The sequence below is a fragment of the Suncus etruscus genome, chromosome 13, assembly GCF_024139225.1.
Source record: "Suncus etruscus isolate mSunEtr1 chromosome 13, mSunEtr1.pri.cur, whole genome shotgun sequence".
Taxonomy (NCBI): domain Eukaryota; kingdom Metazoa; phylum Chordata; class Mammalia; order Eulipotyphla; family Soricidae; genus Suncus; species Suncus etruscus.
In genome coordinates, this window is record NC_064860.1 from 42776562 (window position 1) to 42790267 (window position 13706).

The window sequence follows — 13706 nt, forward strand, 5'->3', positions numbered from 1 at the left end:
ACTGCAGGGTGTGGCCCAATAAAAAGAAAAAGAAAAAAGGAAATGTGTAAAGGTTGCAGTGAGGAATCATGGTGTTTGGGGGTTGTGATGTAATACATTTATACATTTTTTTGCTTTTTGAGGGTTGGGGGGAGAACAGGGATCATATCTAGAGCTTGCTCCTGGCTCTGTGCCCAGGGATCCTCCTGGCAGTGTCCAGAGGACCATATATGGAGCCAGGGATTGAACTTGCTTTTCTCTCTCTCTCTCTCTCTCTCTCTCTCTCTCTCTCTCTCTCTCTCTCTCTCTCTCTCTCTCTCTCTCTCTCTCTCTCTCTCTCTCTCTCTTTCTCTCTCTCTCTCTCTCTCTCTCTCTCTCTCTCTCTTTCTCTCTCTTTCGCTGGGTCCTGAAATCTGGTTTCACTTGATTAAAACTAAATGTCTTCCTGCTCTTGTGATCAAGTTTTAGACTATTAGGTGGGACCAGAGTGATAATACAGTGGGTAGAGCATTTGCCTTGCATGCGCCAACCTGGGTTTGATCTTCCACATCCTCTAGGGTCCCCCAAGCCTGTCAGGAGTGATTTTTGAGAACAGGGCCAGGAGTAACCCCTGAGTGCTGCATGGTGTGGCCTAGAAAAACAAAATATTAGGCTGAAGTGATAGTACAGTGGCAAGGCATTTGCCTTGCACGCAGCCAACACCGCACGGGCCCCAGTTTGATTCCCTGCATCCCATATGGTCTCCAGAGCCTGCCAAGAGCGATTTCTAAGCACAAAGTCGGGAGTAACCCCTGAGTGCCACGGGTGTGGCCCAAAATTCAAAAAAAAAATTTTTTTTAGACTACTAGTCATAGAGTATTTCAAAGACAACTTTATGATTTTTCCAGACCCAATTAACTTCATCAAGCCAAGAAGTAGAGAGCAAATAAATATAGACATTTAGACATGTAAACATGTCACAATGGGCTTTGCCCAGGGCTAAGTTATCGAGAGCTTTAGGAGAGGACTCAGAGTCCTCAGTGTCAGGGATTGTTGGGTGACTGCTTGTGCCCAAGGCCCAGAGGACAAAGAGAGAGAAGGATGCTCATTCAGACATTGCCCTGGTACTTCAGAAATTTTGATGGTGAGAATTTTACTGCTAGTCTTCTGGAAATTGCTCTCTTACATGGCCCTGCTTGGATGAGTGCCACAGCCAACTAGCACTAATACCCAGGCCACCTCTCCAAGCTCGTCTCCCAAAGTGCCTCCAAAATCCAAAGAACCCCAAATCCAAAATTCTCTCTAAGTCAGCTGCTCATAAAGATTAGGGTCTCTTGGAGTTTGGAAGAGGCAGGGATATGGTTGATAAGCAGGGATAAGATTGGGTTTTAAAAAGGTTTAAGTTCGGGCTGGAGAGAAAGCACAGCGGTAAGGCGTTTGCCTTACATATGGTACCCCGAGCCTGCCGGGGGTGATTTCTGAGCGTAGAGCCAGGAATAACCCCTGAGTATTGCCAGGTGTGACCCAAAAGCCAAAAAAAAAAAAAAGAAAGAAAGAAACAAAGAAAGGTTTAAGTTCCATTCTGGAATTAAACACATACTTTTACTTAGTTGTTGTTTTTTTTTTTTTTTTTTTTTTTTTTTGGTTTTTGGGCCACACCCGGCTGTGTTCAGGGATTACTCCTGGCTGTCTGCTCAGAAATAGCTCCTGGCAGGCACGGGGGACCATATGGGACACTGGGATTCAAACCAACCACCTTAGGTTCTGGATCGGCTGCTTGCAAGGCAAGCATGCTGTGCTATCTCTCCGGGCCCCACATACTTTTATTTTAATAGAGTCACTGTGAAATTACGAAGTTAATTGTGGTTGGGTTTCAGGCATACAGTGTCTCCACACTGATCCTTAACCAGTGTCCACTTCCCTCACCCTTTGTCCCAGTCCTTTGCCTCGCACCCACCACTTGGTCTATACAAGAGGAACTTTTTTTTAATCTATGCTTTTGCACAGACACACCTTTTTTTGGGGGGGAGACCATACCCAGTGGTACTCAGGGATTCCTCCTGGCTCTGCCATCAAAAATCACTCCTGGCCATGCACAGGGACCCTATGGGATGCTGGGATGAAACCAGGCTTAGTTGCATACATGTCCAACGTCCTCCCCATTGTGACACACACAGTTCTTTTAAGGGTTCATCATGGAAAGTTCTAGATCAACATGTGCCAGCGATTCTTTGTGGCATAGATTGGCGACCATTTGACATCTGGAAGCAAATGCCTGTTTTGTTTCTCTTTTGTGCTTCTGCTCTGTCTCAAGTCTCAAGTCAAGGAAGCGTTTTCCTTCTGGCGTCATCACCCTTCCCTACCTCCGAGGTTGAGTTGAGATGTCAGTGACGGTGCTTCATGCACATAAACTCATGAGGCACCAGTGAATGGTAACTGAGACTGCATTCCAGGAGGCTATAAGGCCTCCCCCACCCTGCCCCCTCAACAGTTATTGAATCCCTGTCAGGCCACATTGTATGTCCAGCCTCTCTTAAAAGTCCTCTCGAAGGACTCTGCTACTTAGTGCATTTCCCTAGGTTTGAACTAGCTTTGTTTTTTTTTTTTTTTGGTTTTTTTTTTTTTTGGTTTTTGGGCCACACCCGGTGGTGCTCAGGGGTTACTCCTGGCTGTCTGCTCAGAAATAGCTCCTGGCAGGCACGGGGGACCATATGGGACACCGGGATTCGAACCAACCACCTTTGGTCCTGGATCGGCTGCTTGCAAGGCAAACGCCACTGTGCTATCTCTCCGGGCCCCTGAACTAGCTTTGTACTATCTGCTATTTCCCCAGGTTTAAACCTATGTATATTCCCAGCATGTATATTGTGAACCTAAAATGCTTTTGCAGGTGTGAACCACTTTCTCCTGTGTCCTTCTTAGAACTTGTAGCTTGATGGGATCAGGAGGTGACCAAAAATGAGTAGTGATTTTTATACAAAGTGACTTTAGATAGAGTATGCAGATTTCTATTTTTTTTGTGGGGGCCAACATCCAGCAAAGCTCAGAAGTTACTCCTGGCTCTTCACTCAGATCACTCCTGGCAGACTTGGGGGAACACATGGGATATTGGGGATTGATCCCAGGTTGGCATGTGCAAGGCAAGCGCTCTACCCACTATGCTATCTCTCCAATTCCTTGTAACTATTTTGGTTGTTGTTATTTTGTTTTGGTTTTGGGGGGGCCATACTCACAGCGCTCAGGTTAGTCCTGGCTCTGCATTCAGAAATCACTCCTGGCAGACTCGGGGGATCATGTGGGATGCCAGGAATTCAACCCAGGTTCATCCCGGGTCAACAGCTTTCAATAACTACCACTATCACTCCAGCCCTTTTTGTGTCTCTTTTTAAAGCAAATATTTGATTATGTGGTTAGACATACTTTCTATATCTGATATGTGGGTATGTGTGAAAAATCTTACTGTTAAGAAAGAACTTTGTTGGGACCAAAGCCATAGCATATTGGTTAGAACACTTGCCTTGCACAAAGACCACCTGGGTTCAATCCCAACATCCCATATGGTCCTGAGAGCACTGCCAGGAAAAACTCCCGACTGCAGGTCCAATGGTAATACTGAGCATCACAAGGTGTGGTTAAATTGTTTTTTTAATTTTTTAAAAAAGAACATTGTTAACATTTAATATCAAGTTACCTCTTTGAGATAAATGTACCAAAGGAGCCAGGAGATGAGTGAAAGGGCTGGGATGCAGGTTTACATGCAGGAGACAGCTGTGATCCCTGGCGTGTTTCTGGGAAACAATTGGGGTGCTCACCTCCCCAATTTTTTATGTGTTGTTTTGGGTAGTTTTTGTTTTGTTTGTGAGGGGATTTTTGGAGACACTCCTGGCATGCTCAGAGAGAAACCTATTGGGTGCTGGGGATTGAACCAGGTCAGCCGCATGCAAGGCAAACACTCTCTAGCTCTCCTGCCTTTCTCCCGTTTTGTTCTTTTGATTTTGGGGCCATACCTGGTGACAGACAGGGATTACTTCTGGCTGTGTGCTCAGAAATCGCTCCTAGCTTGGGGGACCATATGGGACGCCGAGGAATCGAACCGTGGTCCATTCTAGGTTAATGCATGCAAAGCAAATGCCCCACCACTCAAGCCCTATCTCTTCCCAAATTTGGGACCATATAGGACACCGGGGGATCGTACCACATTCTGTCTTAGACTAGCGCCAGCAAGGCAAATAAATGCCTTACCACTTCGTGCCACTGCTCCACCACCCCCATTTTTATTTTGTTTGTGGATCACTCCCTACAGTACTCAGGGGTTACTCACTGGTGGGTTCAGAGGACCCTTAGGGGTGCTGAAGTTTGATCCCAGGTCAGCCCCTTATAAAGGAAATACCCTCCCCACTCTCCTGTCTCTGGCTTCTCTCCCAAAATTTTTTAAATTTTATTTATTTTTTGCTTTTTGGGTCACACCCGGTGACGCTCAGGGGTTACTCCTGGTTATATGCTCAGAAATCGCTCCTGGCTTGGGGGACCATATGGGATGCCGAGGAATCGAACCGTGGTCCATTCTAGGTTAATGCATGCAAAGCAAATGCCCCACCACTCAAGCCCTATCTCTTCCCAAATTTTATAAATTCAGTCATCCACTGATCTCAAAGGAAGCCGATTGCTGAACTTAGGGTCTGAGGTGTTGTGGCATTGGCACAAGTGATTGGCTAATGAAAACCAAAAATGAGTTGGTGAGCCCGGATATGACAGAGGGAAGGGATTACGATGAACCCTGATTTCCCTTTTGTGTGTGTGTGTGTGTGTGTGTGTGTGTGTGTGTGTGTGTGGTTTTTGGGTCACACCCGGCAGTGCTCAGGGGTTTTTCCTGGCTCCATGCTCAGAAATTGCTCCTGGCAGGCACGGGGGGGGGGGGGGGGGGGGGGGGGGGGACGGGACCATATGGGATGCCGGGATTCGAACCGATGACCTTCTGCATGAAAGGTAAACGCCTTACCTCCATGCTATCTCTCCGGCCCCCTGATTTCCTTGATGTGTCCTACCATCCTACCGGGGTGTCAGCAATGTCAGGTTTCAAGGAAACACAAGCTCTTCTCTGCCATGTTGAATATGAGACAACCCAACCTGACACCCAGGCCCCTTTTGGCCTGAAAGGGTAGAGTGATCTGGAGCAGATTTATTTACAATTATTAATAGATGAGCCTCTTTAAGGGATGAAGTGTAGCAGGAGAAGCAATGGTGGCGTTCTTGTTGCTTTTATTACTCAGCTGCTACCATTTGATATGTCTTCCCATTGATTTCTGTAGAAAATCCTTCAAAGATCAATACTTTTATTAACTGCCTCTGGGATGTGGAATTTATCTTCAAGTGTATAATTTATGCAAAGTCCTATTTCTGCTCTGTGCCAAAAATTTATTTTTGTTTTATCAGCTTTTCTTTAAAAGTAGGTTCAACGTGTGATCATTCTAAAAATTGATCATGAACACAATCCTCAGTTTGTGGATTTAAGCTGCATGTTTTCATTTGCATGAATAAGTTGTTGCGTTATCTCATTCCCTGTGTGCAGATCTGCATGCATTCAATAAGGCAGTTTACATAGGCCACTCATTTGGATGGGGCCTAAGGGTAGCACTTCATCTGGGCCTGCCTATGCCTAAGTAACCTTGCAGGCCTTGGACAATATTCATTCTGTCATTTTCTAATGCCAAGAATTCATTATTCAGGGATCTGGGGTACTTTACAGCAGGTAGGGGACTTGCCTTGGATGCAGCTGACCCAGATTTGATCCCCACATCCTCTATGGTCCCCTGAACACCCCCAGGAGTAATTCCTGAGTGCAGAGCCAGGAGTAACCCATGAACAAAAACAAGAATTCACTATTCAGGACTTCTCTGAGCACAGAGCCAAGAGTAAACTCTGAGCACTGCTAAGTGTTACCCCAAAAAGAAACAAAAAAGCACTGTTCATTTGGTAGGTTTGCAAAACATAATATTTATTTCATTTTCTTCCAACCATTTTTGTAAAAAATTTTGTAAAAACATTTTCACTTTTCTTTCTTACTTTTTTAAGTTGGCCATTTTTTTTTTTTTTTTGGCAGTGTTGGGGAACTCTTCCCAGCTGATTTTTAGTTTGTGTGTTTGGGGGTTTGGGTCATAGTTTGTGTGTTTGGTGGTTTGGGTCACATCTGGCATTCCTGGCTCTGCACTCAGGAATCACTCCTGACAGCCTCAAGGGACCATTATGGGATGTTAGGGATTGAACCTGGATTGCCCATGAGCAAGGCAAAGTGGCCTCACTCTTATGCTATCATTTCAAGGGTCCCTTTCTCCTAGCTCTGTTCTTGTTTGTTGCTCCTGGCACTCACTACTTGAGAGACCTGGCATCACTGGGCATCAAATTCCTGCAGGCAAAGCATGTGGCTCCAATCATCAAATGATCTCTCTGGCTCTTCTTTTTTTGAGAGATGGGGGTGGTGGATATATATATATTTTTTTTTTTTTAATTTTGTTTCTGGGACCATACCCAATGGTTCTCCAGGGTTACTCCTGGCTCTGTACTCAGGAATCACTCCTGGTGGGCTCAGGAGAGTGAACCCCAGTTGACCACTGGGGTCAAGGCACATACCCTCCCTACTGTACTATCACACCAACCCCTGATTATTTTGTTTTTGAACCACATTTGACTGTTCTCAAGCTGATTCCTGGCTCTTCAGTAAGGGTCACTCCTGGTGGAGCTTGGGGGACCATGTGAGGTGCCAAAGATCAAATCTGGGTCAGCTGCGTGCAAGGCAAGTGCCCTACCTGTTGTACTATCTCTCTGGTCCCAGATTTCTTCGTTTCTTAATTTGAGGTTATTTTTGTTCCTTCGTGTTTCTCTCTTCCCCCATTTTCCACCAGCCAGGCCAGCTGTCACCTGTTTGGAGGAGCTGTTTAGAAGCCTCTTACTAAAAATACTGGCATGATCATGGAGGTAATATCTGCATTCGGTGATGTCCTACTTACTAATAAGTAACAACCCTATCTTACAGGGTCTTGAAAATCTGGGTACATGTGATCTGGTAGACCCCAGCATATTTTCAGATGTTTCAGACAGGGTCACCCAAGAAGTTATTGACTTTCAAAACAAACATGGGAGGTGTCCTTAAATCAAGGTGTGGATATCTGATTGTTTCTCTTTTCCAAAAGGCAGCTCTCTGGGGCCAGAGCGATGACGCAAGCAGTAGGGCATCTGCCTTGCATGCACTAACCTAGGACGGACCGCGGTTTGATCCCCCGACGTCCCATATGGTCCCCCAAGCCAGGAGCCATTTCTGAGCGTTTAGCCAGGTGTAACCCTTGAGCATCACTGGGTGTGACCAAAAAAAAAAAAAAAAGGCAGCTCTCAAGAGAGCCGGGAAGATCAGGCCATGGTAGGAAGCTTGCCACAAATAGCAAAGGAATGCAGTGAGGGCTGAGAAGGGACCACAATGACAGACAATAATAGTTGGAAATGATCACTCTGTAGAAGAACTGGGTTATTGAAAGGAGGGAAAGTGATATGCATGATACCCCTTCAGTAATGCTATTACTATATTACATTGTTAATATATGCATTACGTTATTACTACATTATTACTATATGCATGTAACCCCTTCAGTAATACTTGCAAACCAGTGTATTTAAAAGGAAGGAAAGAGAGAGAGAGAGAGGAGAGAGAGAGAGAGAGAGAGAGAGAGAGAGAGAGAGAGAGAGAGAGAGAGAGAGAGAGAGAGAGAGAGAGAGAGATCTGTCCAAGAGGCAGGCCATGGGGAGAGCAGGAGGGAAAATTGAGGACATTGGTGGCAGCAAATGTGAACGGGGGAAAGGTGTTAGACATTGAATGACTGAAACTCAATCATGAACTACTTTGTAACTCTGAAAGAAAAACCAACTGTATTATGAACAATCTTGTAACCACAGTGTTTAAATAAAGTAAGTAAAAATATTTAAAAAAAAAAAAAGAAAAACAGCTCTCTGCAAGCTGCCACGCAAGGAAGGATAGAGATTTATTTAGTAATAACAGCAAAACTCGCTGGTTTGGGGGGTGACTGAGGCAAGGTCCTATTTGTTAGGAGGGAGAAGCAGCAGGAACAGATGGGCTGGATGGGCATCTCCGGGCACAGCGTGAGCGTGGGATTAGGATTGGAGTTTTATTTACTTCTCAGAATCCATAGAGTAAACTCAGCAGCATGTCAGAGAAGGGGCAATGCCTGGAGCCTGTAGTGGGGGACGGGGTGTGAAGTAAATGGACAAGATCATATGGAAAATGTGTGAGGGGAAAGGGAGGTGCGGGAGATGGACGTGGGGCAGAAGCTCAACAGGGCTGCATTCTGACTGCTCGGAGAGCTCTGTGAATCCGTCAGACTGAAGGCGGCAGAGGTCAAGTATAAGGTGGCAGGGAAAGCACAACTTCTCTATCCTGCCATACATCATTCCTCCCTACCTGTCATCCTCAGGGATGGACCCTTAGAATTGCCTTAGAATTGCCTGCATGAGAAAGGGCAGGCTGGAACAATAGTACAGCAGAGAGGGCACTTGCCTTGCATGCAGTTGACCTGTGTTCCATCCTCGGCATTCCAGGAATCAGAGCTAAGAGGAAGCCCTGAGCATCATTGGGTGTGCCCCCCAAAAAATTTTTTTCTTTTTTTTTTTTAATTTGTATGCACAAGAATGTCCCCTTCTTGTTTTTGAGGGGGACCCACCTGGCGGTGCTCAGGGGTTACTCCTCACTCTGCACTTAGGGGTCATTCCTGGTGGTGATCATACGGGGACATATGATTCCTAGGGGACCATATGGGATACTAGGGATCGAACCAAGATCATACAAGGCAAATATTCTACCCACTGTGTTACTGCTCCAGCCCCCCCCCCCCCAGAATGTTGCGTTTGTTTGTTTGGTTGGTTGGTTGGTTGGTTGGTTGGTTGGTTGGATCATTGGTTAGTTGGTTGACTTTGGACCACACCAGGAGGTCTTACTCCTCACCCTCTGCACAGAGATCACTCCTAGGGGAGCTCAGAAGACCATATGGGACACCTTGCCACACACAAGGCAAGCTCTGTGCTGTTCTACCAGCCCCTAAAAGTATTTTATTAACAGAATAATCAGTAAATGCCATTCTGGGAAGTCAAATGTTTGCCTGCAGAGGAACAAATAACTGGAAGCGAGACAAGACCGTGATGAGGAGGGACCCTTGGCAGTATCCAGGTAGACCACCTAGGGGAAACTCAAGAGCACAATAGGGGGAAAGGAATCCAGACCAGAAGGAAAGCAGGTCTCACTGACATGGAGTCAAAAGCAGACAAAGCTCACCTGTGCAGTTAAACTCAGCCTGTATGCATGTGGGGCTGCAAGGGTGTCAGCAGTTTCTGGAGATGTCAGGGGCTGTATTTTCTGGTATAACACAGCCACCTTCTTCACTTTAGCAAACTTAACACTTTTGATCTAACACTTAACACTTTTGATCAAACTAAAACTTAACACTTTTTTTGTTTGTTTTTGTTTTGTTCTATTTTTTTGGTACCCCCTCTGAGGTAAAACTTAACACTTTTAATCAAAACACAGTTTTGTTTTTGGTCATACCCGCCAGTGCTCAGGGTTTGCTCCTGGCATATGTGGTGAACCATATATGATAGCAGGAATCAAACCTTGTGTGCTTGCATGCAAGGCAAGTGCTTTATGCATTGTGCTCTTTTTGGCCCTAGTGTTTGCAATTTTGTGTGTGTGTGTGTGTGTGTGTGTGTGTGTGTTATTTTTTTTGTAAGAGAGATGTATTGAACAGATAGTAATACACTCAAGACTGGTAATGGCCCAAAAGAGGGGACAGCATGGAGGTAGGGCATTTGCCTTGCATGCAGAAGGATAGTGGTTCGAGTCCCGGCATCCCAGATGGTCCCCTGAGCCTGCCAGGAGCGATTTCTGAGCATAGAGCCAGGAGTAACCCCTGAGCGCTGCCGGGTGTGACCCAAAAACCAACAACAACAACAAAAAAAGGCTGGTACTGGTGTTCTCCATGAAGAGTTATAACCTTTGCAAGTATTTTTTTTTTCTTTGTGGTTTTTGGGCCACATCCAGTGGCGCTCAGCGGTTACTCCAGGCTCTACGCTCAGAAATCACTCCTAGCAGGCTCGGGGAATCATATGGAATGTTGGGGATCAAACCTGGATCAGCATGTACAAAACAAATGCTTTACCCTCTGTGCTTTTGCTCCGGCCCCTATTTTTTTGAATTTTTTTGTGTTTTGGGAAGGGTTACTTCTGGTGGTACTCAGGTCTTACTCTCGCCTCTGCTCAGGGATCACTTCTAACAGGGCTCAGGAGACCACATATGATGGCTGGAATCCATCTAGAGCCATTTGTGAGCAGAGCAAGCACTTTCCCTGCTGGTGAAAGTGCTTTATTGATCTAATTGAATGTTTGTTTCATTTTAGGTGACCATGAAGGGCTTATATTTTCAGCAGAGTTCAACAAATAAAGAAATTGCATTTGTATTTCAAGAAAGGGTAAGTAGTCTCATTAAATCTAACAATAGCTGGGCCCAGAGAGATAGCACAGCGGTGTTTGCCTTGCAAGCAGCCGATCCAGGACCTAAGGTGGTTGGTTCGAATCCCGGTGTCCCATATGGTCCCCCATGCCTGCCAGGAGCTATTTCTGAGCAGACAGCCAGGAGTAACCCCTGAGCACCGCCGGGTGTGGTCCAAAAACAAAAACAAGCAAACAAAAAAAAAATCTAACAATAGCTGTCTCTCTTCTCTATTTAATAAGACCTGTATTTAATAATTTAAATACATTAAAATTATTTTTATTTTGATAATTTTTATCGAGACCAATGTGAATTGCAAGTCTTTTACAGTTATATTTAAGGTACATAGTGACAATGACTTAGGGCCATTCCCAGTACCACTGTTGACCTTCCTCCACCCGTTCTTAGCATGCATCCCATACCTCCACCCTTTGCCTCCTGGACTGCTAGTGTAACAGGTCCCTTTTGTGTATAGCTTATTGTAGACTGGGTCTCTTAATTCCTTTGTCCTTGACTTTGAGTTGGGTATTTAGGTCTGATTCTTTTTTATTGCCACTCAGTGTTTGTTAGACTGCTTGCCCTGGTACCATCTACTTTTTTTTTCTCAATTTATAAGCAGAACAAGATGACCTCTTGTATGAAAGCTTAGCCTCAGCCTACCCAGTTCTCTCTCCTGGTGGTTTTGTTTGAGGGTGATGATGGTAGAGAGGCTATTTCATTTTTTCAGTTGAGAGGGGGCTAAACAGTTTTAGTTACTACGAGGCAAATACTATTTCAAGGTCATATTTTTTGTTTGTTTCTTTCTTTTTGGGTCACACCCAGCAGTGCTCAGGGGTTACTCCTGGCTCTACACTCAGAAATCGCTCCTGGTGAATTCAGGGGACTTGGGATGCCTGGAATTGAACCAGGATTTGTCCTGGGTTGGCTGAATGCAAGGCAAATGCCCTACCGCTGTACTATTGCTCAGACCCCAAGACCTACTTTTGAATGATCAGTTATGAAAGGTTGTGAGTGGAACATAACTATAGTGAATCTCTATTAGAAACCTTTACTTATTTATTTTTGGATTTGGGGTCAAACCCAGCAATACTCAGGATTTACTCCCAGTTTTGCATTCAGAGACGCCTGGTGGGGTCGGAACCATAAGGAATGCAAGGGATTGAATCCAGGTTGGCAACATGCAAGGCAAACACTCTCCCTACTATACTATTACTCTGGCCAGTGAGGTTTTAGGGTTTTAAGTTTTATGACAAGGTGCCAGAGAGATAGCATGGAGGTAGGGCATTTGCCTTGTATGCAGAAGGATGGTGGTTCGAATCCTGGCATCCCATATGGTCCCTCAAGCCTGCCAGGAACAATTTCTGAGCATAGAGCCAGGAGTAACCCCTGAGTGCTGCCGGGAGTGACCCAAAAACCAAAAAAAAAAAAAGTTTTATGACAAACCAAAATTGTTTGCGTAAATTTGGAGATGAAAACTAAGTGCTTTATAAATTTCACCTGAGCATCATTTCACCATAGTAGCCGGGGTGTCTAAATCACGAACGCAGCCCACCTTTTTTCTGTTCACTGCACACAAGTTCATGGTGATGGTTCTGAGTCTAACTACCATGCTACAAGGCTTCCACCACTGGGGCAGGATGAGCATCTGAGAGATCTCACTGCCTCCAGTAAAGGAAGTGCCTTCAGGATCCCCACCAGCAAAACTCACAGATCCAATGAGGTCGAGAAGAGCAGCTTTGTGACATCATAGAGCATGGTCACATTCAAGGGTTATTTAACAGGAGATGCTCAGAGAATACTGTGTTGTATCCATCAAATACGACGGAGCACAAAGAATATAGGAGATGCAGTATGGGTACCTGGGGTGATTTCAGTTTGGGGGAATGAGGAGGGACTGGGCCACAGCCAATACTGCCCAGGTGGGACTCAGGGGAGCATCTGTGGTGCTGGGCATCAAACCAGGGTCAGTTGCATATAAGGAAGCACTTTTTTGTTGGTAGTGTTGTTTTGTTTTATTTTGTTTTGGGGCCATACCTAACGAAACTGAAGGATTTCTCTTAGCTCTGCATTCAGGGATCACCCTGGCAGGCTCAGGGATGCCAGGAATCAAGCCTTGATCGACTAAGTACAAGACAAATGCCCTACCTGGTGTCCTATTGCTCCAGGCTTTATGCTTTTTTAAGATTTCATTGCTAGGACATGTCAGGAGTTGAGGGGAATTTTTTATTTTTTAGATGTGGTTCTTTGTGGGACGTGTTATTTAGGAAGCTAAATGGATGGCACTGAGTACCTGCGTGGGAATTTGTTGTTGTCATTGAAATTCTATCTAGTTGTGGAGTTAACTGTGTCTCATTAAGTTTCTGGTTTGAACCCAGACTCCATGGGGTCTGCTGAAATGTTGAAAGCATAAGTTAAGTGAGGGAATGTTCCAGAACAATCAAAGGACTGCACAGAGCTCTCTTGAGGCAAGAGGAGTAGTATAGGGTTAGGCAGGTACCTTGCATGCAGCCAACCCTGGTTCTGTCCCTGCATGGTCCCCTCAACACATCTCTGGGGACCGTTGACCATCACTGCTGAGCAGCTCCACATCCACTTCCCGGCATCCTTACATGGATCTCACTGATCTGCCAGCCCAGTTAGTTGACAACTGCCAGAAGGGTCTCTGGGCCTTGGGAGAAATCCTCCCCCCACTGCCCAAAAAAGTATGTAATAAAAGTATTTGGAATTGGAGAGTACAGGAATTAAAGGTGTTTGCTTTGTCCAGGGCTGACCCCAATTTGGTCCTGGCCAGGCCAGCATGTCAAGCACTGTCAAGAGTAATCCCTGAGCACAGAGCCACGAGTAAGCCCTGAGCATGCCCTCCCCAAATTTTTTAAAGTAAGATGGCAGCTGTGTGGCAAACCTTAGTCATTCCTGGCTGTGTGCCTCTGATAGACCCAGCAATCTAGGGGGCCACCCTCCAGGGATGCACCCAGAGTGCTTCTGGGGGAGCCTTTAGCTATGGAATCAGTGCCAGAATTTGGACAAGCAGAGTATGTGCCCTTAGCCCAAGCAGGGCATTGGTCCTAGAGCAGTATTTGTTGTCTGCTTTATTACCCCCTGTTTATTGTCTCTGTACATCCACGGCGGTATCTCGGACATTTCCAAAATATCTGCCCTCAGGCTTCCTAAAAACTTAATCTCAGGGCTGGAGCAATAACAAAGTGGG

At 45.5% G+C, this 13706-nt stretch overlaps 1 protein-coding gene across 1 annotated transcript in view; it reads left to right on the forward strand.

The window, feature by feature from the left end:
• CRYZL1 (crystallin zeta like 1) overlaps positions 1-13706 on the forward strand; it is a 38757-nt gene that overhangs the window by 2296 nt on the left and 22755 nt on the right. Inside the window, exon 2 of the mRNA XM_049785854.1 lies at positions 10407-10478. Coding sequence (XP_049641811.1) covers positions 10413-10478 — 66 coding nt within the window. The 5' untranslated portion in view covers positions 10407-10412. The remainder of the gene's footprint in view (positions 1-10406; positions 10479-13706) is intronic.